The sequence below is a fragment of the Erinaceus europaeus genome, chromosome 10 (genome assembly GCF_950295315.1).
Source record: "Erinaceus europaeus chromosome 10, mEriEur2.1, whole genome shotgun sequence".
NCBI lineage: Eukaryota > Metazoa > Chordata > Mammalia > Eulipotyphla > Erinaceidae > Erinaceus > Erinaceus europaeus.
Genome location: NC_080171.1, coordinates 25,337,542 through 25,364,360, shown reverse-complemented (window position 1 = coordinate 25,364,360; position 26,819 = coordinate 25,337,542). Strand labels below are relative to the sequence as shown.

Here is a 26,819-nt window from a genome sequence, read left to right as displayed (position 1 = left end):
AGAACTGAGCATGGTAGTTCCACAATGCTGCTATATTGTGTACCAGGGGCTTGAACCTGGGTCTCTAAAACCAGGCAAGGCAGGCACCCTTCAAGTGAGATAACTCACTGGCCCCAGAAGAAACTATTTTTCACAGGTGTGTTCCTGTTATTTTTTTTTTTCTTTTTTGATTTCCAAACCCCCTAAGGATGGCTAGAAGGCCTGTAGCCCAGCAGAAGACTACAGTATAACGCATCATAAAGTGAGACCAACTCTGTTGTTCTTAGTCGTTAGAAAACAATTTCAGACACCACTGAGACATTAGAGCTGCAAAACAAAGTGATGGAGTAAGATCTGTGAGAACAAAAAGTGTAATAATCACAGTTCTCTGGAATTTGATTTTATCGTAATACATTAATACAAACATCTCTGATGACTTTATAATAATGTCTAAGGTTTATAGGTCATAACACATTTAGAAAACATACTAACTACTAAGGTATTATAAGTTTTAAGTAAGGTATTATAAGTTTTATAAAGAATAGGATTTCACTATTATAAAACTAAGTATTTGCTTTAAAAATGTTTTTTAAAGACCTTCTTTCACTTGGAAAGATCAACATTCTATTTTTAAAATGCAGAAGAAAAATAAGTCTGTCGCTTCGCCCCTCTCCCCAGCAAAATATGCCATAACTATTTGCTGGTATTTATTTTAATTGCCTGCAAGTAAAAGGGGCCAGATTTTCAAAGGCAGTTAATTAATAGAGCTTTACAAGAATGTGTTTCATCTGACTTAGCACCAAGAATAAATATGCCACTGAAACCAATATGGGATTTCTCCACCTCACATATCTTTCCAACCAGGCTGCAGTGCAGAAGTATACACCTTGATCACCCCAACAAGTAATCAAATCATCTTGAGGACACTCAACCAGCAGTGTTCTCTCTCCTTAAAAGAGGATGGTAGTGAATGTTAGCAAATGTCCACATCTTTATTTGAGAATAAAAACTCACTTGCTTTGCAGGTCCTATGTAGCCTGTCATGTAAATCCTGTTCATTTGCTTTCCTTGTTTACTAATTAAGATTTAAGACATGGTAATGTTCTTCATGCATGCCTGATCTGTTTTCTAATGCTCACTCTATACAGTGCTATGAATTTCCTTTTTTTTTCTTCCCTTGTATATTAATTTATGATTCAATTAATCAAGGGAGGTTACACACATTGCTTAAAAAGAGATTAACTGCATCCCAGAGTAAACATTTCTCAACATGAGTTACATCAGAAAGCATGACTTCAAATAAACTTGCCTGTGAGGATTCAGCTTTGATACTCTTGCATGAATTTATAAATACTGGCATATATGAGTTTTCAAGGGAAAAGTCATGTGAAAGTAATTTTATCCTTTTTGCTATTTGACAGGCTTTTATGCTATATTTTATTTTATAGATATGGCTATCTAGTACCTTTTCAACTTTTAATTTTTAATCTTTTTTGTTGTTTGCCCAGGCTTCACTGTTCTGGTTCAACTATTTTTTTTAGAGTATTCCCATATAATGCTGGTGCTTGGACATGAGCCACACGCCTGACAGACACAGCAGGCACCCTCCCACTTGAGTTAAGTATTTTAGTGTAAAGGCAGCAGTGAATTTACATCTTGCAAGTGATTTATAAATCCAGTTGCTTTTTCCTGAAAATTTCTAGCCGTGATGTCTCAAAATTGTACTACAATGTTAGCAATAAATTCTTTCGGCATCAGTTTTTGTTTGTTTGTTTCTCTTCTTTCTCTCCTTTTAACCTATGCCCTGCTTAGCTCTGGCTCATAGTGGTGCTAGAGATTTTGGCACTAGCGGACACAGAAGCTTCTGTTGAGATTCCTTCCCAAATGACATGGAATTTCTTTACTTTTCCAGGACTAATGGAATTTTGTCTAACATTGACTCTTTGGCCAAAAGAGAGTACTAATGATCTTTTAATTATGCTCTAGAAAACTTGCAGAGTTAAGACATCTGATTTTTTTTTAATTGTACACCCATAAGCGTTTATGTGTAAAACATAAGATGATTTAAAAAGCTAAATCTTAGTAACTGACTCACTTGGCACAGTCTTAGTTTCCACAATAAGATCAGTAGACATGAAACCAATTTCCAAAGCATCCATACAAGCCATAATCTTAGACAAAGAGCTTCTCATCTTACTCATACATTTTTGCTCATGGAGTAACTGATGCTTTCCAGTTTATTTGTGGGACTTTTGTTTGTAGGAAAGTGTATACATGTGGCCAGATTTTGTTGGTTTCTGTTCCAGAGAATGTTTCCAACACTCCTTTTTTCCTAAAGTTGAAAAAACAAAAACAACACAGGTTTCAGTCTTCCTAATGAGATTACTCAAAGTGAGGGGCCGGGAGGTGGAGCACCTGCTTAAGCCCTCACATTACAGTGTGAAAGGACCAGGATCAAGCCCCTGATCCCCAACTGCAGGGGGGAAGCTTCACAAGTGGTAAAGCAGGACTGCAGGTGTCTCTCTGTCTCTTTCCCTCTCTTATCTCCCTGTCCCTTCTCAACTTATTTCTTTCAATTATCTTTATTGGATAGAGGCAGTCAGAATCAAGAGGGAAGGGGACGGGAGAGAGACACCTGCAGCCCTGCTTCACCACTCACAAAGCTTTCCCCCTGCAGGTGGGGACCAGGGGCTCAAACCTTGGTCCTTGAACACTGTAACATGTGCGCTCAACCAGGTGTGCCACCACCCAGCCCCCCTTTCTCAATTTCTCTCTGTCTCTATCCAATAATAAACTAATTTTAAAAAGTGAGTTTAGGCAGGGGTAGATAGAATAATGGTTATGCAAAGAGACGCTCATGCCTGAGGCTTCAAAGTCCCAGGTTCAATCCCCTGCACCACCAAAAACCAGAACTGAACAGTGTTCTGGTAAAGAAAAAAAAAAAAGTGAGTTTATTCAAAGTGGCAAATTTAGGGATCTCAGTAAGTTATAGAACTATGTGATCAAAAGCAGTCAAAAGGCATCTGGCTGGGAACTGGAAAACCCAGGTGTGAGTTCTAGGTGTGGCTGATCTGTCTTTCTATTCTGCTAAAACTGTTAGGACAAAGCTAACCCATGGAGGAAAGCAAATTTATAAGAACAGCAAGACTCAAAGTAGGGTGACTGAAGCCCAGACTTCCTCTCTTACAAGTTGGTAAATTTTCCTTATTGTCTAAATTTGAATTGGATCTTTGAATCTTTTAGCACTCTGACTACTCCAGAGCACTCATAAGCAAGAAGTGAGCCAGGTCACCAGTGTGGTACAATGGTTAGAACATGGAACTTGTGTGCATGAGGTCATCCATCATGTATGCCAGTCATGCTCCAGTTCTCTTTCTCATGCTAATCAAGAAATAAAAAATTTTTTAAAAAATGAAGAGGAGGAGGAAAATAAGTGAACTGACTTAGTTCTTCGTCCTACAGGATAAGTTCTGGAAAACTAAACTCTTGCCGGGGAGATGGGACAGTGGTAGAATATAGAACTTGCAAGCATGAGGTCCAAAGTTCAATCCTCAGCGCTACATATGCTCTGGTTTATTCTTTCTCTTTCAGTCTCTCTCCTCCTCATTCATAAATCTTTAAAAGTTAAAATAAAAAAAGGGGGCCGGGCAGTAGCGCAACGGGTTAAGTGCACATGGCATGAAGCACAAGGACCCGTGTAAGGATCCCAGTTCGAGTCCCCATCTCCCCACCTGCAGGGGGGTCGCTTCACAGGTGGTGAAGCAGGTCTGCAGGTGATGATGTGTCTCTCCCCCTCACTGTTTTCCCCTCCTCTCTCCATTTATCTCTGTCCTATCCAACAACAATAACATCAATAACAACAATAATAACCACAACGATTAAAAAAAACAACCAGGGCAACAAAACGGAAAAAGAAAAATTAAAAATAAGGGCTGGGAAGATAGTATAATGATTATACAAAAGATTTTTCTACCTGAAGTTCCAGGATCCTAGGTTCATTTCCTAGCACCACCATATGCCACAGCTGAGCAGTACTCTGATCTTTCTGCATCTCTCAAAATAAAATGTTTGACTAATTAATTAAACTCACTGGTAGTATTCCAGGACTGGCTCTGTTTGGGCTTGATAGGTCTTCAGTCTCTTGATAACAGTCTCTGGTCGGTCATCCTCACGCTGAACGAGAGGCTCTCCCGTCAGATCATCAATGCCCTAAAGAGGAGTTAGAAAAGGCTAAGACTAAATGCCTTACTTCTGATGGGTGTTTTATATCCATCTCAACAGGTGTCTTCTGTGTGCAAACACCAGCTACAGATAAATGCTTTTAAATAAAGATTCAAATCCAAATATACAGATCATTGCAACATCCAACCATGAACCCCAGGGTTACTTACATGTTGTTAGCTATCTCCTTAGTATCTGTTCCTTTTCTTTCTCATTTTATTTATTATTTATTTTCCCTTTTGTTGCCCTTGTTGTTTTCATTGTTGTTGTTGATGTCGTTGTTGGATAGGACAGAGAAATGGAGAGAGGAGGGGAAGACAGAAATGGGGAGAGAAAGATAGACACCTGCAGAACTGCTTCACCGTCTGTGAAGCAACTCGCCCGCAGGTGGGGTGCTGGAGGCTCGAACCGGGATCCTTACTCTGGTCCTTGTGCTTTACGCCACGTGTGCTTAACCACTGGCGCTACCGCCCGACTCCCTATTTTATTTTTTAGAGAGATGAAGAGAAAGAGACAGAGAGAAACATGAGAGCACTGCTCAGCTCTGGTTTATGGTGGTGTGGGGGATTGAACCTGGGATGTTGGAGCCTCAGGCAGGAGAGTCTCTTTGCATAACCATTATGCTATCTCCCACACCCCATTTCCTTTCTAACTCTCTCTCTCCTCCTCCCTTATTACTTAAATATTTATTTATTGCATAGAGACATGAAAACTGAGGTGGAAAGGGAGATAAGAGGGAGAGAAACAGAAAAACACCTGCAGGACTGTTTCACCACTGAAGTTTACTCTCTCCCTGTAAGTGGGGGCCAGGGACTTGAACCCAGGTTTCTACGCACAGTTATGAGCACTCAACTGGGTGTCCCACCACCTGGTCCCTTGTTGGAAAGTTTTCTTAGTAGCCTTTAAATCATTTCTCTCTCAAACTACTGACTGAAGCTCAACTGTAAGGCCTAAATCAACCAAGGTGTTACTAATTCCTATAACCCACTCCTAACAATCCCTGGTACAGAGTAACAAAGCCAGAAATGCCTGTGAAGGAACACTCTTGTTCCTGAGGGGCTAAAACTAGATACTTCACCAAGTAACCTGAAAGTATGCCTGCAGGTGTTTTGGTCAGGAGGCGGGCTTTCCAAAGTAAAAAAAAACAAAAAACATACACGTGAGGGCACAAGGACTCTGGACAGTTTGGTCGATGGAAGGTGGTAGCAGCAGCACCACAACTACTCACCAGAGTTTTCGGAGGGTTGAATTCCATGTTGTAGACTCGGCCACTGGCTGGGTGAATCCAGCGGGCAGTGAGGCGCTGTTTGATGACCTCAAAAGGCACATTTAGATTAATCACTGTTCCTACCTGGTAAGTTTTATCCAAGACCTCTGCCTGTGGAAGTGTCCTTGGAAAACCTTTACAAAAACAAAGGGAGAGGGGAGGGAGAATAGAAGGTAAAGACAGTTAATGTGGTGGCAAGCAGTTAATACAAAAATAGTTAATACCAGGCAGGTGCTCCAGTAAAGCAAATTCGATAGTAATTTGGACTCAATTTGATGGGGGACATGGTGTCCAGATCTAACAGAATTTTGAGTATGTCTGGGAATTTCTGGACAAAATTAGCATTTAAATCAGTAGGCTAGTTGACTGAGTAAAACAAGTAACTGTCTTTAAAGTGAAGAAAGCAGGCTTCATCTAATCCACTGAAGGTCTAAATTAAAGGAAAAAGAGGGATTAGAAACATAGCTCACTTGGGAAGGTTCCTGTTACTTTATTTTTTTAATGTGCTCAACCCAGGTTCGAACCTCTACCAAGCTTTAGTGTTGTGCTGTCTTTTCCTTCTTCCCCCTTCTCTCTTTGTCTAGATGCAAAAAGTCAACCCCAGGATAGTGAAATCCTGGCAATGACATAAAAAAGACACTGACCCTTCTCTAAGTCAGGGGAACTCCTCTAGTCTGACTCTGTAAGTAGAATCAGCACTTTTAAGCTTTCAGACTCAAAGTGAAACATCAGCTCTTTTGGGGTCTTAAGCCTATTAGCTTTCAGACTTCATCTTGCTGACTCAACCTGCAGGTCTTAGGACTTGTCAGATACCAGCATCGCTTGAGCCAATTCCTTACAACACACCGTCCTGTCTCTCTTTAGAAACTAAGAAATCCCTAAGGATTCAATTATTTCTCTGGCTTGATTATAACTTAACACTCCTGCCTCCATTCTTCCTTTTTTGGTGATCCTCCACTGTCATAAAAATATTCTCAAAGCAGAAAGAAGGAACTAAAGTCATTTTTTTTTTTTGCCTCCAGAGTTATTGCTGGGGCTCAGTGCCTGCACTATGAATCCATTACTTCTGGAAGCTATTTTTTTCCCTTTTGTTGCCCTTGTTGTTTTATTGTTGTTGTGGTTATTACTGTTGTTGTTATTGATGTCGTTGGATAGGATAGAGAGGAAATGGAGAGCGGAGGGGAAGACAGAGAGGGGGAAAGAAAGATAGACACTTGCAGACCTGCTTCACCACCTGTGAAGGGAGCTGGGGGCTCGAACCGCGATCCCTACACTGGTCTCGAACCGCGATCCCTACACTGGTCTCTGTGCTTCATGCCATGTGTGTTTAACCTGCTGCACTACAGCCTGACACCCTGAAGTCACTTCTAAAGGGAGTTTTAAAACAATGCAATTCACGTCTCTTTGCATTTGGACAAAGACCCCAGAGAAGGTCAAGTTCAAGACTTCCAGGGGGGTACGTGGTAACATTTCCTTTCCTCCATTCCTGATACCTTTCTGTAGTCCATGATACGCTCCTTTTACTGCTCACACTCATCACTTCAGGCGGCTCTAACCACTCCACTTACCATCCAAGAGCCAGTTATACTGGGCAAGATTTTTCATCTCATGAAGAACCAGCCGTGTCATGACATCATCTGGGATAAGCTTCCCTTGGTCAATGAAGGTCTTAGCTAAGACACCAATTTCTGCAGCAGAAGGGAGAAAAACCAAAATCAGCAAATGCCTTTGCTTTATCTCATTCCAGGTTTTAGGCACTGACTACTTAAAGAAGCCTTCTGGATAACACACTCATGAAAATGTGTGTCGTCAAAAAAAAAAAAATTTTTTTTTTTTTGACAGACCGAGAGAGACTACAGAACCAAAACTTCCTTCAGTGTGGTAGGGATCGGGTTAAAACCCAGGTCATGTACATGGCAAAGCAATGCACTATCCAAGTGAGCTATTGCACCAGCTTCATCAATTCTTTCGATAAAAACAAGGATACAAAACAACTTATGTCTAGGGCTGGGGAGATAGCAAAGTGGCTACACAAAATGACTTTAATGCCTGAGACTAGGAGGTCCCAGGTTCAATCGCCCACACCAACATAAGCCACAGCTGATCAGTTCTTTGGTAAAACAAACAAGCATGCAAGCAAACAAACAAAAAAACCTGTCTACTTCTAATTCACCATTATGTAAAATATACAAATGTAAATGTATAGACAAGAAAAAGTCGCCTGTGAAGTGACTCCCCTGTAGGTGGGGAGCCGGGGGCTCGAACCGGGATCCTTACTCTGGTCCCTGTGCTTTGCACCACATGCGCTTAACCCGCTGCACTACTGCCCGACCCCCAAGTATTTGTTTTTATTTAGCAGTATCTGTTCCCTTGCTCCCCCCCCCCCGCCCCTTCCTTTTATTTGATAGGACAGAGGGATATTGAGAGACAAGGGGGAGACAGACAGACACCTGCAGCCCTGCTTCACACTCGTGAAGCATCTTCCCCTGCAGATGGGAAGTGAGGGCTTAAGCCTGGGTCACTGCATGTGGAAACGTGCATTCATAGCCATGTGAGCCACCACCCAGCTCTGCTTTGTTTCTTCACAGACCTTGAGTGAAGTCATTTGGAATTTTCTTTTTCTAGGACTTTCTTTGGTAGTGCTTATAAGAGCATTTCTATTTGGGGCTTGTGGTAATGAGTTCCTTGAACTACTGTTGGTCTGAAAAGCTCTTTATAACTCTACTAAGATAGGTGGGTTGAGGATTTTTCCATTCAATGCTTTAATATATCATGTCATTCCCTTCTGGCTTTAGAGTTTTCTGTTAGGAAATGTGCTAAAAATCTTAGGGGGCTTCTTTATATGTGACCTCTCTAGCTGCTTTTCAAATTCTCTATCTTTGACCTTTGCCATTTTAATAATCAAGTATCTTCAGCTATCCATCAGTTTGCACTTATTTTGTTTGCAATACTGGTATCTGTCTCCTTCCATAGAAAAACTTGGCCTCTTTTCCCTCTCTCTCTCTCTACTCTTCATCCATCCATCCATCCATCCATCCATCCATCCATCCATCCCCTCCCTCCCTTCCTTCCTTCCGCTAAGGCTTTGTGCCTGCACAGTTCCACCACTACTAGGGCTTTTTTCTTTTTAATTTATTTAATTTCCCTTTTGTTGCCCTTGTTTTATTGTTGTAGTTATTATTATTGTTGTTATTGATGATGTTGTTGTTAGATAGGACAGAAAGAAATGGAGAGAGGAGGGGAAGACAGAGAGGGGGAGAGAAAGAGAGACACCTGCAGACCTGATTCACCACCTGTGAATGGACTTCCCTGCAGGTGGGGAGCTGGGGGCTAAAACGAGGATCCTTCTGCCAGTCAGAAGAGAAAATACAAGTAGAACCTGAACTAGAGTTGGTGTACTGCACCAAAGAAAAAGTCTCGGGGGGGGGGGGGCGGAAAAGAGTACAGGTCCAGGAAAAGGATGACAGAGGACCTAGTGGGGGTTGTATTGTTGTGTGGAAAACTGAGAAATGTTATGCATCAAGTATCTTCAGTTACCCATCAGTTATCCAAACTATTTTATTTACTGTAAAACATTAATTCCCCAATAAAGAAATTTTTTAAAAGTGGGAAAAAAAGAATTAAGTTAATTAAATTATTCAAAACAAATGAATTTTACAAAGCTATACACTTATAAAAATAGAAGAGAAAAATAAGGGAGGTTAAAACTGATTTTCAATTTTCACAGTAACCAGAGATCATACAACATGGAAACATGCACCTGAAAGATGATTAAGGGGCTAGTGGTGGCACACATTAGTTACAGTGCACAAGGACCCGGGTTCAAGCCCCCAGTCCCCACCTGCAGGGGGAAAAGCTTCATAGGTGGTAAAGCAGAGTTGCAGGGGTCTCTATGTCTCTCCCTCTCTATCTCCCCCTTCCTCTCAATTTCTGGATGTGTCTATCAAGTAAATAAAAATTTTAAAAATTAAAAAAAGGGGGGAGATGAAGGGCTGGGCAGTAGTGCAGAAGGTTAAGCACACATGGTGTGAAGCACAAGGACAGCTGTAAGAATCCCGGTTCGAGCCCCCAGCTCCACACCTGCAGGGGTGTCGCTTCACAAGTGGTGAAGTAGGTCTGCAGGTGTCTATCTTTCTTTCTCCGTCTCTGTCTTCCCCTCCTCTCTCCATTTCTCTATGTCCTACCCAGCAACAACGACAGCAATAACAATAATAACAACAATGATAAACAACAAGGGCAACCAAAGGGGGAAAAAATAGCCTCAGGAGCAGTGGATTCATAATGCAGGCACTGATCCCTAGCAGTAACCCTGGAGGCAGAAAAAAAAAAAAAAGGATAGGTGAATGTATAAATTAAATTAAAAAAAAACATCATTAGTTTTACATCTCCTTTTAAAGTCTGGTCATTCTTATAAAATGACCCAAGTCAGTCACACTTCCTGCCTGAAGGAGCTGGAAACAACTTGTCTGAGTAAGTATGAAGTACAAAAGAGAGTTGCGAACAGCCCAGCAGAAACAGTTCTCTAGATACGCAGAGAGAGCTGCAGTGAACCACCCCAGTGCATGCCCAAACTGCTTTCAGCCAAACCACACAGCTGTGCAGCCCATTACAAATGAGCTATTTTGCACCACCAGTAGCCAGAACAGTACAGTGCTGTGATAAAATAAATAAATAAAGCAAGGAAATAAATAAATAAAATGCATAAAAGGGTGGGTGATGGTACATCTATTTCAGTGTGCACATTACAATGTGCAAGGATCCCAGTTCTAGCCCTCGTCCAAACCTGTGGGGGGTGGTGGTGGTGGTGGAGAGTTTCATGAGCAGTGAAACAGTGCTGCAGGTGTCTCTCACTTGCTCTCTGTCCCTTCTCTCTCAATTTCTGTCTCTGTTCAAAACAAAATGTAAGAAAATTAAAAGGTAAATGAACTGGGCTGGGTGGCGGGTCATTCAGTAGTCCACACATGGTAGTTATCGTGCTTGAGGAGCCAGTTTCAAGCTTCCAGGCCCCACCTGTAGGGAGGTAGGGAGAAACCTTCACCAGCAGTGTAGCAGGTCTGCAGATGTCTCTCCTCTCTCCCTAGTTCTTAAGCTCTATCAGAAAAATTTAAAAAAAAAAAAACAGGAATTTAAAAAATGGCTGCTCAAGAAGTTGTGGCCATGCAGGCAATGAGTCCAAGCAATAACTGATGGAAAAAGAAATATTCTAGTTAATAGCATTCTAATTAGGTACCCCTATCTGCACAGGTGACCATAATAAAAGCTTTGTTAAGACAGAGAATGTTGGAAGTTGACAAAATTTGGGATTTGATGATCATCTATAAAGGTCTATATCCTGAATTTACAGATAAGGAAAAAAAAAATCTAGGTGAGTGCTAGAGATATAATATTATAGTTGTGCAAAAAGACTTTCATGCAGAGGCTCCAAAGTGCAGATTCAATCGCCATACCATCATAAGCAAGAGCTGAGCAGTGTTCTGGTTAAAACAAAACAAAACATCGTGTATCTGGAATTATCTCTCAGACCTCAATTTGGGAGACTGCATAATGGAAAGAAGTAATGCAATTAGCATACAAGGAGAGCTGAGTTTTCATGTGTGTCTCCTCATAACTGCTGTTTACTGTCAAGCAAGTGCTTTGATCAATCCTGAACTTGATTTCCTCATCTTTAAGTGAGAGGGCTGGACCAATGTCTAAGGGTCAGCCTCAGAGTTCCTGATTCCACAGAGCATGGTGACCTACGATTATTCTGGGTGGCTACTGTCAGCCAGTTGTCTAGTGTGTTTTGTGTCACTGTAACATCTGCTGGCATGACTTTGAACTTCAGCTATTAAAGACAGCAGACCCCTCCTGAAATGGTAGTTGGAAACTACACTGGCACAACCCTTCTGCCGATGGCATCATACTTACAGAAATTTCACATGAGGGAATTTGATGGAACTAAGCAGAGGTGCTGCCAACTATTCATATACAAGGACAATCAGTACTGTGTTATTACAGCAAAGAATAATTAATTACAGGGCTGGGCAGATAGTACAATGCAAAAAGACTTCATGCCTGAGGACCCAAGGTCCCAGGTTCAATCTCCAGCAACACTATAGGGCAGAGTTGAGCAGTACACTGGAAAAAAAAAGATAGATAAATAAATTGTCGGGTTGCGTGGCGGGGGAGAGAGAAGAGACCAGGAACTCGTGGTGGAGCGGGACGAAAATCTTTATTCATACAGACGTCCCAGAGTTGGGTGTGAGCACAGCAGTTTAGGCCACGTGGAGCTAGCAAAATGGCCGCCTCCCACTATACCCACCAGCCCTTCTCCAGGTCGGGACCCAGAAGAGAAAAGGGGTGAAATTGGAATAGCAGCAGGTTTTATAGGGTAAAAACTGGAAGTGGCAAATTGGAAATGGAAATGGCTAGGAAAGGGGGTGGAGAGAGGTAAAAGGCATGCTGGGAAGGTGAAAGCTTCCTTAGCAACTGTTGCAATGGTTTTAACTGAATTAGCAATACCCTGAGGGCATAACGTGGTGGGGATCTTTCAGGCAAAACAATGATTATGTAAGCAGAGCAAGGGGGCTGGCTTTAAGGCCCAACAATAAATAACATAAATGGGGTAGGGCGGTAGTGCTAAAGGCACAAGGACACGTGTTAAGGATCCCCGTTCTAGCCCCTGGCTCCCCACCTGCAGGGGGGTGTCGCTTCACAAGCAGTGAAGCAGGTCTGCAAGTGTCTATCTTTCTCTCCCCGTCTTCCCCTCCTCTCTCCATTTCTCTCTTTCCTACCCAGCAGCGACAGCAATAACATCAATAATAATAACCACAAGGATTAAAAAAACAAGGGCAACAAAAGGGAAAAAAATAGCCTCCAGGAGCAGTGGATTCGGTGCAGGCACCGATCCCTAGCAATAGCCCTGGAGGCAAAAAGAAAAAAAGAAAGAAAAGAAAAAACATAAATGCACAACATAAAAACAGTTATAGTAAAAAAAAGTTGTTCAGTCTTAATTAAACGACCTCATGGTACACAGTAAAGTGAGAGCAGTACCCACTGAACTGCCTCCTGGCTCCTCGGCCCTACCCCCCCCCCCCCCCCGTTTTTAGTACCACAAAACATTAAGCAATATTTTTTAGTGAAAGATTAGATCCTGAGGGCGATCCAAGATTACATCCAAGTGCACTTGGCAGAGCAGACATGTGACAGTGCACAGGTTCCCGTGTTCAAGCCCATGACCCAGACCTGCAGGGGAGGAGGGGCTTCATGAATGGTGAAATAGTGCTGCAGGTGTCTCTCTCTTGCTCTCTCCATTTCTACCTTATTCTCACTGTCTCTGTCTCTATACAATAAATAAATAAAATATTTTCAAAAGTCACATGCTGAGGGGCAGAGATATAGTTCCCCGGGCAGGGCACAAGCCTTACCATGGCTGCAGGCCAAGCTCAAGCCTGGCACCACAGGACAAAGCTCCACTGCTTTGGGCTCTCCTTCCCGTCTCTATCATTTTTCTTTTTTTTTCAGTGTGCTTAGAATTTGATGTAGCACATACAAGTAGCCCTATGCTCCTTTTCATCTGTGTTTACAAAGGAAAACTCTACACACTAAAGACATTTCTATTTTATTGTCACCAACGTTGTTGCTGGGGCTCGGTGCTTGCACTATGAATCCATTGCTCCCAGAGGCTATTATTTCCTTTTATTTTTTTCTACTTATTTGATAAGAAAGAAAGAAATTGGAAGGGGAAAGGGAAGACAGGAGAAAGAGACACCTGCAGACCTGCTTTACTGCTTGTGAAGCCTCCCCCCAACAAGTGGGGAATGTGAGGCTTGAACCCCAGGTCACTAACATGGTGCTGTGTGTGCTCAACTGGGTATGCCCCTGACAGGTCCCCTCTCTATACGATTTAAAAAGCTAACAGGAGTGGTGAAATCACGCACACACAAGGTCCTGGTTCTTCGGGAGGGGGGAAAGAAAAAAAAAAAAAGATCACATCCATTTTTTACTGTAATCCTGTGGGAAACAGCTAATCCATTCACAATGTTTACTGAGAATATATTTCTTGCACTGAAATATAGAACATCTGTGATAACAATCTCATGACCCCTCCCTAAGCTCCATTTTCTGTTTTCTTTGTTAGAGAATTGCCTGTAAAAGTCTGAGCAGGCTCCTTGGCAAGTCCCTCCCTGTGAATCTCTCCTCCCTCAGACTATCCCCTCTCTCCTCGTCCTCCTGCTAGGAAAAAAGGCAGCAGGCATGTCACAGGATACTAAACAAAGAACGTTGTTTCTTGTTCAAATATTTTACTTTAATGATAGATAGATAGATAGAGAGACAGACAGACAGACAAGAGCACTGTTCTTAGCTCTGTTGTGGTGATGTTAAGAGTTAAACCTAGGACCTCAGACCTCAAGCATGAGTCCTTTGTAAAACTATTGTGCTGTTTTTCCAGCTCCTAATGTTGCTTCTTAAAACTTCTTGAAAGTTCACTTAGTTGGATTTAGTGGTTAATGTCTTCTATGCTAAAGGTGTTCTCTGATCTCTGTATCTCTCTCTCTCTCGCTATCGCATTAAGATAAATATACAACCAGGTACTTTACCACTTGGCCCCCCATTTTGGGTATTATGCCCTGTTTCTAATCTTTTTCTTTTTTTTTTCTTCCTTCTGTTCCAAGTTGACTTTTTCAGATATAAAGGGAGAGAGATGGTACAGGGGTAGATGGCATAATGGTTATGAAAAGAGACTTTCATGGGGGGTTGGGCTGTAGCGCAGCGGGTTAAGCGCACATGGTCCGAAACTCAAAGACCTGTTTAAGGATCCTGGTTCCAGTCCCCGTTCTGCACCTGCAGGGGAGTCACCTCACAAGTGGTGAAGCAAGTCTACAGGTGTCTATCTTTCTTTCCCAATCTGTCTTCCCCTCCTCTCTCCATTTCTCTCTGTTCTATCTGGCAACAACAATAATAACCACAACAATGATAAAAACAACAAGGGCAACAAAAAAGGATAATAAATAAAATAAATTAAAGAAAAAAAAAACCAAAGAGACTCTCATGCCTGAGGTTCCAAAGCCCCAGGTTCAATCCCCAGCACTACCATAAGCCAGAGTTGAGCAGTGCAGCGCTCTGGTTAAATAAAGAAAAAAAAGGAAGTTGGACGGTAGCTCAGCGGGTTAAGCGCATGTGGCGCAAAGCGCAAGGACTGGCATAAGGATCCCGGTTCGAACCCCCGGCTCCTCATCTGCAGGGGAGTCGCTTCACAAGCGGTGAAGCAGGTCTGCACGTGTCTATCTTTCTCTCCCCCTCTCTGTCTTCCCCTCCTCTCTCCATTTCTCTTTGTCCTATCCAACAACAACGACATCAACAATAATAACTACAACAATAAAAAAGAGCAACAAAAAGGAAATAAATATAAAAAATTAAAAATAAAAAAAGAAAGAAAAAGAAAGGAAGGGAGAGAGATACAGAGCAATGGAAAGACATTAGAACAAAGCAGCAGCTAAAACCTGGGTCCCCAGCATGGCGGGGCAGGAACCTGGAGGGAGCGTTATCTTTACAGTTCTACCTCTGCTGTTTTCTTGTTTATTTATTCTATTTTTATATATAGAGACAGACAGAAATAGGGAAAGGGGAGACAGAGAGGGAGAGAGATACCTACAGCCCTGCTCCATCACTCACAAAGCAGACCCGGTCCCAACCTGGGACCTTGAGCATTGTAATGCTGTGCTCAGCCAGATGTGCCATCGCCCGGCCCCCCTCTGCTGTTTCTTAAAGGATCCTGAAAATGGGTTCTTCCTTAGAAAATAAAGCGATCATGGCGCTATGCACAAGGACCGACATAAGGATCCTGGTTCGAGCTCCTGGCTCCCCACCTGAGGGGGGGACGTCACTTCACGTGCTGTGAAGTAGGTCTGCAGGGGTCTATGTTCCCCATCTCTCCCTATTTCTGTCCTATCCAACAACGACAGCTAATAACAACAACAGTAAACAACAAGGGCAACAAAAGGGGAAAAATAGCCTCTAATAACAACAACAGTAAACAACAAGGGCAACAAAAGGGGAAAAATAGCCTCCAGGATCAGTGGGTTTGTAGTACAGGCACGAGGAGTCCCACCGATAACCCTGGAGGCAAAAAAAAACACAAAATGATCATGCCTGAAGCTCTGAGGATCCAGGTTCAATACCTGGCACCAGCATAATCCAGAGCTGACGAGTGCTCTGGCCTATCTTTCCCTGTGTATTTCTCTTATTAAAATAAAATAAATAAAATGTTAAAAAAAATAAATACGGCAGGAGAGGTAGCATAAGGGTTATGCAAAGAGGCTCATATGCCTGAGGATGCAAAGTCCCAGGTTCAATCCCCCTCCCCCAACATAAGCCAGAGCTGAATGGTGCTCTGGTTAAATAGGCAACACAGGCACTCTACCTGGTGAGCTATATCTCTCGGGTCCCTGGAACTTGTTTCTTTTCTTTTTTACTTTTCTATTGCCACTAGGGTTAATTCTAGTGCTTAGCGGCTATACAATGAATCCACTTCTCCTGATGGTATTTTTTTTTAATTTCATTAGATAGAATAAAAAAATCCTACATATATATATATGGAGGAGGGTTTCCTCAGAGGTAGTGGTCAAGCATAAGACCTTGGGTTCAAACCCTCCCCCACAGTACAGATCAAAAACCATAGTAACACAAATTCGCACTATAAAGTGTAGTTTGTCGATCTGATCTTGTGCCGAGTTACACGATTTTATTTGGCATGAGAAACAAAGCCATCCTCTTTGTAGAAAACTACACAAGAATAGCTTAAGAAATTTCTGGAGGAAATTCCTGGAGGACTGCAAAGGCCTAGGCCAATTCGTGGCTGCATAATCGGCCTTCAGAATAAGGGGCAAAGGGCAGAAGCAATAAATCCCAGAGTTCGACACTCCCCCAAAACACAGGTCTTTAAAAAGCAAAGGAGGGGTGGGTAGCATAATGGTTATGCAAAGACACCTTCAGGCTCCCCGCAACACCATAAACCAGGGCTGAGCAGTGTTTGCTTAATTAATTTTTAAAAGCAAAGCCCAGCAGGTCAAACACCAGTTTTCTAGAGGGGGCTAAGGGATTTGTACAGAGGAAGTCACAGCTCCACAGACCCCCTAGGAGCAGTTCCGCGGGGCTGGACGTGTCAATCAGATTACCCACAGGGCTTTTCTTTGAGCCTGGAACTAGTCCTGACTTCTAGTCCTCGCCTACTAACTCCCCCGAAGCAGCCCGAGCGGGGGGTGGGGGGGGGATGGAGATGCCGCGCCCACACCCCGGACCCGCATCCTCCGCCCCTTGGATCCACCCGGGGGAAGAGCAGCACCCTACTTCCCTCTCCCGGGACCGCAGCTCCCACCTGTGCCCCGAAGCATGTTGTCTCGGAGCAGATCCCCGCTGGAGAGGTGCTTCAGCTCGAAGTGCTTGATGATGCGCGACGACACGGTGCCTTTGCCCGAGCCCGGGGCCCCCATGATCACGGCGCGCAGGAGCCGCGCCGGCGCCCCCATGGCTGCTCAAAGCCGGGGCCGAGCCCACCGCCGCCCCCGCCCGCACCCGCTCGCCCCGCGGCTGCAGCAGCCCCCGCGCTGGCAGCGCCCCGCCCCGCACTCCCGGAAGTCAGGCGGCCGCCGCCCCGCCCGCCCCGGGCACCGCCTCCCTGTGCGGGGAGCCGCCCACGCTGTGCCCCGGGTGTCCGCAGGGCCGCGCGCGGACTATTCTCTGCTGCACCCCGAGGCCTCCTGGGTGACCCCAGGGTGCCCTCCCGCAAGGCCCAGCCTGGCGCCCAGCTCTGACCCGCCCTGTACTCGCCGGAGAGGCCGCGTCCCGCTCTTTGCACCCCAGTTCCTCCGCCCCAGCACGCCTAGCCGCCTCGGCGCCCCTAGCTCGCCGGCCGACACCATTTCCGCGGGTGCCCCAACACCCTCCTGCACGCCTCGCCCGCCAGCCAAGCTAGGCCCCTTCTGGCCCAGCCGCGACTAGAGAGACCTCGCTCCCCTCGCTGGTACACTAGCGACCTGGGGGAGCGGAGGGGTGGGGTGGGGGGCAGGAAGGAAGGAAGGCGCTCCTTCCAGGTCTTTAGGCCCCCCCCTTTTTTTCTCCAACTTCTTCTCTCCCCTTCCCCTACTTGGCTGTGTGCGACCTCTCCTCCCCCCTCTAGCTTAAGGACTGGGATTTGTTTATAACAGAGCTGCTACTTGGCTCTGCCTTATGGGGGTGCTGGGGATTGAACCTGTGACCTCAGAGCATCGGGCCTGAAAGTCATTTGCAAAACCATTATGCTGTCTTGTGGGCCCTAATTCTACATTTCTTATCTATCAAGAACCAATGTGGGTGACAATGAGCCCAAAGGACTTCCTTTTCTTTTTTCTTCCTTTTCCTTTTTCTTCTTTTCTCGTTGTCTGTTTACTTTTCACTTTTTTTTTTTTACCAGAACACTTACTGTGGCATAAAATTATAAATACTTTAATTTTCTCATTATTATTATTATTATTTAGTGACTTGCCTGGCTGATGAAATAAGCAGTCCCAGAGTTAGGCGAGAAAACTCCCAGTGTTTAGATGACTTTACGATATTTGTAAGTTGGGGGGCAGGAGATGGCACATCTGGTTGAACACATGTTACAATGCACTAGGATCTGGGTTCAAGCCCCAATCCCCACCAGCTGGAGGAAAGTTTCACAAATGGTGAAACAGTGCCGTATGTATCAACAAAAACTGGGTGTTAGTTGCTACCTATTCTGAATAAGAATATTAATAGGCAGGAACAGGATTGTGGTACACCCAGTAGAGCGCATATGTTACAGTGCACAAAACCTGGTTTCAAGCCTCCAGTCTTCCAATTGCGAGGGGGAAACCTTGCTAGTGAGCAGGTGTGTTCCTTTCTCCCTCCCTATCTTCCCCTCCCCTCTCAATTTGTCTCTATCCTAATTAAAATATTACTTAAAAAAATAAAATAAGGAACACCAATAGGCCAGGCCCCACACCTGATCATTAAGTCAAACAGGAATCTACTCTTACGCCATGATGGCTGGTGACACAGTCCAGTCTCTGTTTACTAAACAGAACCGATACCGATCAGAAGATATGTAACTTAATGCAGGCTTGCCCAACAGGCAGCCAGTCAGTTTCCTCTTTGGCAATATACCTCCCTATCTCACTTTTTTTTTTAAGTTTTTTTTAATATTTATTTATTCCCTTTTGTTGCCCTTTTTTTTTAAATTGTTTGTAGTCCCTATCTCACTTTTGAGGCAGATGGCTCCTTTTTACTATCCTCCTATCCCTTCTCTTTGTGGCTATTTTTTTTTTTTATTGTTGTTGTAGTTGATGTCGTCGTTGTTGGATAGGACAGAGAGAAATGGAGAGAGGAGGGGAAGACAGAGAGGAGGAGAGAAAGACAGACACCTGCAGATCTGCTTCACCACCTGTGAAGCGAGTCCCCTGCAGGTGGGGAGCCGGGGGCTCGAACCGGGATCCCCATGCCGGTCCTTGCGCTGTGGCTATTTCTTAACTTGCTTATTCCAGTAAATTTTCTGTAATCTTTGGGGCATTTTGCCTTATTTTCCCCCATATCCCCTGTGCAGGAGATGGCACAAATATGTTTTTAGCTCTAGCTTATGGTGGTGTGGGGGCTTGAACCTAGGATTTGTGAACTTCAGGCATGAGAGTCTGTTTGTATAACCATTATGCTCTCTCCCCTGCATAGGCTTCCCTTCTTTCACAGGAGAGAGTGAAAACTGACTGAGGTTCTGTATTTACATTTATACTGAAAGATCTCACCCCTCAGGTTCATCACACTTTCAGGTGCAAAAATAGCTGTTTGTACTCACTAGAGCCTTACCTCAAGGTCCCCACCTGCATGAGGTGAAGCAGTGCAACAGGTGTCTATTTCTCCTATTCTCTTATCCCCTTCCATCTCAAGTGCTTTCTGTTCTATGAAATTAAAAATAATAAGGGCAGAGGAGATAGCATAATAGTTATGCAAAAAGACTCTCATGCCTGAGGCTGCAAGGTCCCAGGTTCTGTCTCCTGTACCATCATAAACCAGAGCCAAACAGTGCTCTGATAAAAAAACAAAACAAAACAAACAACAACAACAAAAACAACTAGTATAGCCACAGGCCCTTTGGAATATAATTAAAATATACCTACTAGCTATCTACAAAATGGAGGACCCCCCAACTCCTCATCTGAACTATTCCGGCCTTTAGGTCCATAATTGGTCAACAATTTGTTTGGCTTTGTATGTTAACTTTGTTTTTCAACCACCAGGTTCCAGATCCTAGCATGATTCCAGCTGGAGACTTCCCTGGACAGACAACCCCACCAATGTGTCCTGGAGCCCCTTCCCCAGAGCTCTGCCCCACTAGGGAAAGAGAGAGGCAGGCTGGGAGTATGTATCAACCTGTCAACACCCATGTTCAGCCAGGAAGCAATTACAGAAGCCAGACCTTCCACCTCTGCATCCCACAATGGCCTTGGGTCCATACTCCCAGAGGGTTAAAGAATAGGAAAGTTGGGAGTCGGGCAGTAGCGCAGCGGGTCAAGTGCACATGGCACGAAGCACAAGAACCAGCGTAAGGATCCAGGTTCCAGTCCTCGGCTCCCCACCTGCAGGGGAGTCCCTTCACAGGCGGTGAAGCAGGTCTGCAAGTGTCTTGTCTTTCTTTCCCCCTCTCTGTCTTCCCCTCCTCTCTCCATTTCTCTCTGTCCTATCCAGCAATGACGACATCAATAACAACAACAATAATAACTACAACAACAATAAAAAAGGGCAACAAAAGGGGAAATAAATAAATGTAAAAAAATTTAAATATATACATATATATAAAAGAATAGGAAAGCTATCGGGAGGGGATGGGATACAGAACTCTGGTGGTGGGAATTGTGTGGAGTTGTACCCCTCTTATCCTATGGTTTAGTCAGTGTTTCCTTTTTATAAATAAAAAAATAAATAAAAATAAAGAAATAAGTGAACAAATAAATATTTTTAAGAGAAAAGGAAGCCAAACATTTAAGTACAAATTTACTCTGTAAAATTAGTATGGAAGGCTGTATGGATGTGCTTGAAAAACAATTCCAGCTCAAGTCATTTGCAAGTACAAAGACTGGGTGCTAGTTGCTAGCTATTCTGAATAAGAATATCAGTAGACAGGGACCTGGAGGTGGTGCACACAGCTGAGTGCACATGTCACAGTGCATAGGGGCCCAGGTTCAAGCCCCCAGGCCCTACCTGCAGGGGAGAAGTTTTCAAGTGGTGAAGCAGTGCTATAGGTCTCTTTTTCACTCTTTATCTCCCCCCCGCAACTTCTCCATCTATATAAAAAAAAGTAAATAAAATATTTTAAAAACATTTAAAAGGGGGCTGGGTGTTAGCGCACCAGGTTAAGCACACATAGTATGAAGCGCAAGGATTGCTCAAGGATCTCAGTTCAAGGTCCCGGCTCCCCACATGCATGGGGGTCGCTTCACAAGCAGTGAAACGGGTCTGCAGGTGTCTATCTTTCTCTCTCCCACTCTATCTTCTCCCTCCTCTCTCCATTTCTCTCCTATCCAATAAAAAATGAGAAAAATGGCCACTAGGAGCAGCGGCTTCATAGTGCTGGCATTGAGCCCCAGTGATAATCCTGGAGGCAAAAAAAAAAAAAAAACAGAAAGAAGATTTAGTAGTTCATACGTATACACATATATTCATTACTAAGAACAAGTGAAAATATATGAATTAAAATTAGTTCATGGGCAGAGGGTAGATAGCATAATGGTTATGCAAACAGACTCTCATGTCTGAGGCTTTGAAGTCCCAGGTTCAGTCCCCTGCACCACCATAAACCAGAGCTGAACAGTGCTCTGGTGAAAAATAAATAAATAAATATAAAAATAAATAAATTTTTTAAAAAACTGACTTTTAAAAAATTAATTCATATCATTAGAAAAAGGACATTAAAGCAACTCAGTGAAAGCAAAGGAAGGGGTTAGATAGAATATAAATGAAAGGATTAGAAAATTTTACTGTGGTAATGAAAGAATGAAAAGGTCTGAGCAAGTATTAGTTGCGAAACCCTGGAAGTCCCGAAGGTGTGGACAAAGTACTACTAACTCCAAAGCTGGAACATTTGAGGTTTGGGCTATAAAAAGGACCAGGAAGAACCACTTAGAGAAATACAGATTAAAAAAGAGAAGTTCAAAAAAAGTGATCAACAACTGAGAAATTATCCTGTCAAGGGAGAGGATAAGTTGCATGTTGCGGTCACATCAACAGGCCCCACAAAAACACAGGTTAATCGCAGCTTGGCTCAAGTTGGTTGATTGCAAGTGAGTAACAGCCAAACTGTGGGGAGTCTCCTGGCAACTGGGCCTGGCACAATCATTTCGCCATACACAGGAATGTGCATGGGTGTTTCTTCACTGTTTAACTTGCCCCAGTGGCGACATGTGCACATCAGGAAGTGTAACTGAACTTCACAGCACAAGGACCTGGGTTTAAGTATCTGGTCCCAACCTGCTAGAGAGAAACTTCACCATCTGTGAAACAGCGCTGCCTCGTCCTCTCTCTCTCTCTCTCTCTCTCTCTCTCTTGGTCACTGCTTAGCTTTGGCTTATGGTGGTGCAGGGGACTAAACCTGGGACCCCAGAGCCTCAGGCATAAAAGTTTCTTTGTGCATTAGGATCTTGGTTTGAGCCCCTGGCTCCCCACCTGCAGGGGGGTCGCTTCACAGAGGGTGAAGCAGATCTGCAGGTATCTGTCTTTCTCTCCCCCTCTCTGTCCTCCCTTCCTCTCTCGATCTCTCTCTGTCCTATCCAACAACAGCAATAACAACAATAATAAAAACAACATGATAAACAACAAGGGCAACAAAAGGGAAAAATGGCCTCCAGGAGCAGTGGATTCAAGTTCAGGTACCAAGCCCCAGCAATAACCCTGGAGAAAAGAAATAAAAATAAAAAAATAAAACAAATTACCATAGATAAATATCTATTAAAAAAGTTTATTTGAGGGAGTCGGGTGGTAGCACAGCAGGTTAAGCACATATGGCACAAAGCGCAAGGACCATTGAAAGGATCCCAGTTCGAGCCCCCGGCTCCCCACCTGCAGGGGAGTCGCTTCACAAGCGGTGAAGCAGGTCTGCAGGTGTCTATCTTTCCCTCCCTTCTCTGTCTTCCCCTCTGCTCTCCATTTCTCTCCTTTTTTTTTTTTTAATTTTTTTATTTAAGAAAGGATTAATTAACAAAACCATAGAGTAGGAGGGGTACAACTCCACACAATTCCCACCGCCCAATCTCCCTATCCCACCCCCTCCCCTGATAGCTTTCCTATTCTCTATCCCTCTGGGAGCATGGACCCAGGGTCATTGAGGGTTGCAGAAGGTGGAAGGTCTGGCTTCTGTAATTGCTTCCCCGCTGAACATGGGCGTTGACTGGTCGGTCCATACTCCCAGTCTGCCTCTCTCTTTCCCTAGTAGGGTGGGGCTCTGGGGAAGCTGAGCTCCAGGACACATTGGTGGGGTCTTCAATCCAGGGAAGTCTGGCCGGCATCCTGATGGCATCTGGAACCTGGTGACTGAAAAGAGAGTTAACATACAAAGCCAAACAAATTGTTGAGCAATCCTGGACCCAAAGCTTGGAAAAGTGGAGAGGAAGTATTAGGGAGGTACTCACTGCAAACTCTAGTGTACTTCTGCTTTCTTACTTTGGTGCCATACTCCAAACTCAGTCAATTTCTGCTTTGCGTTTCTACTTCTTTTTTTTTTTTTACATGCATAACATTCCCCAGATTCCCATTTAACAATACAACCCCCACTATTTAATTCATCATTTTTCATGCCCCAGAGTCTTTTACTTTGGTGTAATACTCCAATTCCATTTCAGGTTCGACTTGTGTTTTCTTTTCTAATCTTGTTTTTCAACTTCGGCCTGAGAGTGAGATCATCCCGTATTCATCCTTCTGTTTCTGACTTATTTCACTCAACATGATTTTTTCAAGGTCCATCCAAGATCGGCTGAAAACGGTGAAGTCACCATTTTTTACAGTTGAGTAGTATTCCATTGTGTATATACACCACAACTTGCTCAGCCACTCATCTGTTGTTGGACACCTGGGTTGCTTCCAGGTTTTGGCTATTACAAATTGTGCTGCCAAGAACATATGTGTACACAGATCTTTTTGGATGGATGTGTTGGGTTCCTTAGGATATATCCCCAGGAGGGGAATTGCAGGGTCATAGGGTAGGTCCATTTCTAGCCTTCTGAGAGTTCTCCAGACTGTTCTCCACAGAGGTTGGACCAATTGACATTCCCACCAGCAGTGCAGGAGGGTTCCTTTGACCCCACACCCTCTCCAGCACTTGCTGCTGTTACCTTTTCTGATGTATGACATTCTCACAGGAGTGAAGTGATATCTCATTGTTATCTTGATTTGCATTTCTCTGACAATCAGAGACTTGGAGCATTTTTTCATGTGTTTCTCAGCCTTTTGGATCTCTTCTGTGGTGAATATTCTGTCCAAGTCCTCCCCCCATTTTTGGATGGGGTTATTTGTTGTCTTGTTGTTGAGTCTGGCAAGCTCTTTATATATGTTGGTTATTAAACTCTTATCTGATGTATGGCATGTAAAGATCTTCTCCCATTCTGTGAGGGGTCTCTTGATTTGGGTAGTGGTTTCTTTTGCTGTGAAGAAGCTTTTTAATTTGATGTAGTCCCATAGGTTTATACTTGCCTTAGTCTTCCTTGTAATTGGATTCGTTTCATTGAAAATGTGTTTAAAATTTATGCGGAAAAAAGTTCTGCCAATATTTTCCTCTAAGTATCTGATAGTTTCTGGTCTAACATCCAAGTCCTTGATCCACTTGGAATTTACTTTTGTATTTGGTGAAATACAGTGATTCAGTTTCATTCTTCTGCATGTTTCAACCCATTGTTTCCAACACCATTTGTTGAAGAGACTCTGCTTTCCCCATGTAATAGTCTGGGCCCCTTTGTCAAAGATTAGATGTCCATACGTGAGGGGCCTCATTTCTGGGCTCTCAATTCTATTCCACTGGTCAGTGTGTCTGTTCATGTTCCAGTACCAAGCAGTTTTGATGACAATGGCCCTATAATACAGTTTGAGATCTGGCAGTGTGATGCCTCCGGTTCTGTTCTTTTTTTTCAAGATTGTTTTGGCAATTCTAGGTCTTTTCTGGTTCCAGATAAACATTTGTAGCATTTGTTCTATTCTCCTAAAAAATGTGCTTGGGATCTGATGGGGATAGCATTAAATTTGTAGATGGCTCTGGGTAATATATTCATTTTGATTATGTTAATTCTTCCAACCCATGAACATGGAATATCTTTCCACTTCTTTGTTTCTTTTTCAATTTCTTTGAGTAGTGACTCATAATTTTCAGTATACAAGTCTTTCACTTCTTTGGTTAGGTTTACTCCTAGATATTTTATAGTTTTTGTTGCTATAGAAAAAGGAACTGATTTCTGGATTTCAATTTCTTCTAACTTAGTGTTTGCATAGAGGAATGCCACTGACTTTTGAATGTTAATTTTATAGCCTGACACATTACTGTATTGCCTGATGATTTCCAAAAGCTTCTTGCTGGATTCCTTAGGTTTTTCCATGTATACTATCATGTCATCTGCAAATAAGGAGAGTTTGACTTCTTCTCTTCCAATCTGTATGCCTTTAATTCCTTGCTCCTGCCTGATTGCTATGGCAAGAACTTCCAACACTATGTTGAATAGTAATGGTGATAGTGGGCAGCCCTGTCTAGTACCTGATCTGAGGGGAAATGCTTCCAGTTTTTCACCATTGAGTATGATGTTGGCTATAGGTTTGCTATATATAGACTCCAGTATCTTCAGGAATTTTCCATCTATTCCTATTTTTTGTAGTGTTTTGATCATAAAGGGATGTTGTATTTTGTCAAAGGCTTTCTCTGCATCTATTGATATGACCATGTGGTTTTTGGTCTTGCTTTTGTTGATGTGGTGGATCACATTGATTGATTTATGTATATTAAACCAACCTTGCACGCCTGGGATAAACCCCACTTGGTCATGATGAACAATTTTTTTGATATACTGCTGTATCCGGTTGGCTAGAATTTTGTTCAATATTTTTGCATCTATGTTCATCAGAGATATTGGTCTGTAGTTTTCTTTTTTGGTTGTGTCCCTGTCTGCTTTTGGTATCAGGGTGATGTTGGCTTCATAGAAGCTGGAAGGGAGTATTCCAGTGTCTTCAATCTTCTGGAAGACTTTTAAAAGTAGAGGTATTAGTTCTTCTTTGAAAGTTTTGTAGAATTCATTTGTAAAACCATCTGGTCCAGGACTTTTATTTTTGGGAAGATTTTTGATAACTGTTTCAATTTCATTAGCTGTGATGGGCCTGTTCATGTTATCCACTTCCTCTTTACTTAGTTTTGGAAGTTGGTAGGTATCTAGGAAATCATTCATTTCTTCCAGGTTCTCTAGCTTGGTGGCATATAGTTGTTCATAAAAGCCTCGCATGATATGTTGAATTTCTGCAGTGTCTGTTGTGATTTATCCTCTTTCATTTACTATGCGATTTATTTGGGTCTTCTCCCTTTTTTGTTTTGTGAGTCTGGCTAAAGGTTTGTCGATTTTGTTTACTCTTTCGAAGAACCAACATTTACTTTCATTGATCTTTTGTATGGTTTTCCTATTCTCAATGTTATTTATTTCTGCCCTAACTTTAGTAATTTCTGTCCTTCTGGTTGCTTTAGGATTCCTTTGTTGTTCTTCTTCTAGGTCTTTAAGATGTGCAATCAGGCTGTTTATTTGTGCCTTTTCTTGTTTCCTAATGTGTGCTTGTATAGCTATGAACTTCCCTCTTAGGACTGCTTTAGCTGTGTCCCAAATATTTTGATAGCTTGTGTCTTCATTTTCATTGAACTCTCGAAACATTTTGATTTCTTCCTTGATTTCCTCTTTGACCCAGAAGTTGTTAAGAAGGGTACTGTTGAGCTTCCACATTTTGGGACTGTTACTAATCTTTTGTTGATTGTTAAGTGTTAGTTTAATTCCACTGTGGTCTGAGAAGATGCTTGGGATGATTTCAGTGCTCTTGAATAGGCTGATGCTGTCTTTGTGGCCTAACATATGGTCTATCCTTGAGAATGATCCATGTGGATTTGAGTAAAATGTGTATTCCAGTTTCTTGGGATGAATGACTCTGAAAATGTCCAATAGTTCTAGTTTATCTATCTCTTCATTTAGCTCCCTTATGTCTTTACTGATTTTCTGCCTGGATGATCTGTCAAGTTGAGATAGTGGGGTGTTGAAGTCCCCTACTATGATTGTGTTACTGTTAATATATTGCTGTAGCTCTTTCAGTAGAAGTTTGATGT

General features: G+C 43.1%; 1 protein-coding gene across 1 annotated transcript; it reads right to left on the bottom strand.

Moving 5' to 3' along the window:
- Nucleotides 1-952: 952 nt before the first annotated feature.
- AK3 (adenylate kinase 3) lies at nucleotides 953-17,094 on the bottom strand. The gene is made up of 5 exons (XM_007521413.3): nucleotides 16,824-17,094; nucleotides 7,036-7,155; nucleotides 5,429-5,601; nucleotides 4,070-4,188; nucleotides 953-2,311 (listed from the first exon to the last, which is right to left on the bottom strand). The coding sequence occupies exons 1-5, from the start codon at nucleotides 16,972-16,974 to the stop codon at nucleotides 2,191-2,193; spliced, it is 684 nt and encodes a 227-aa protein (XP_007521475.1). The 5' UTR covers nucleotides 16,975-17,094; the 3' UTR covers nucleotides 953-2,190.
- Nucleotides 17,095-26,819: the final 9,725 nt, after the last annotated feature.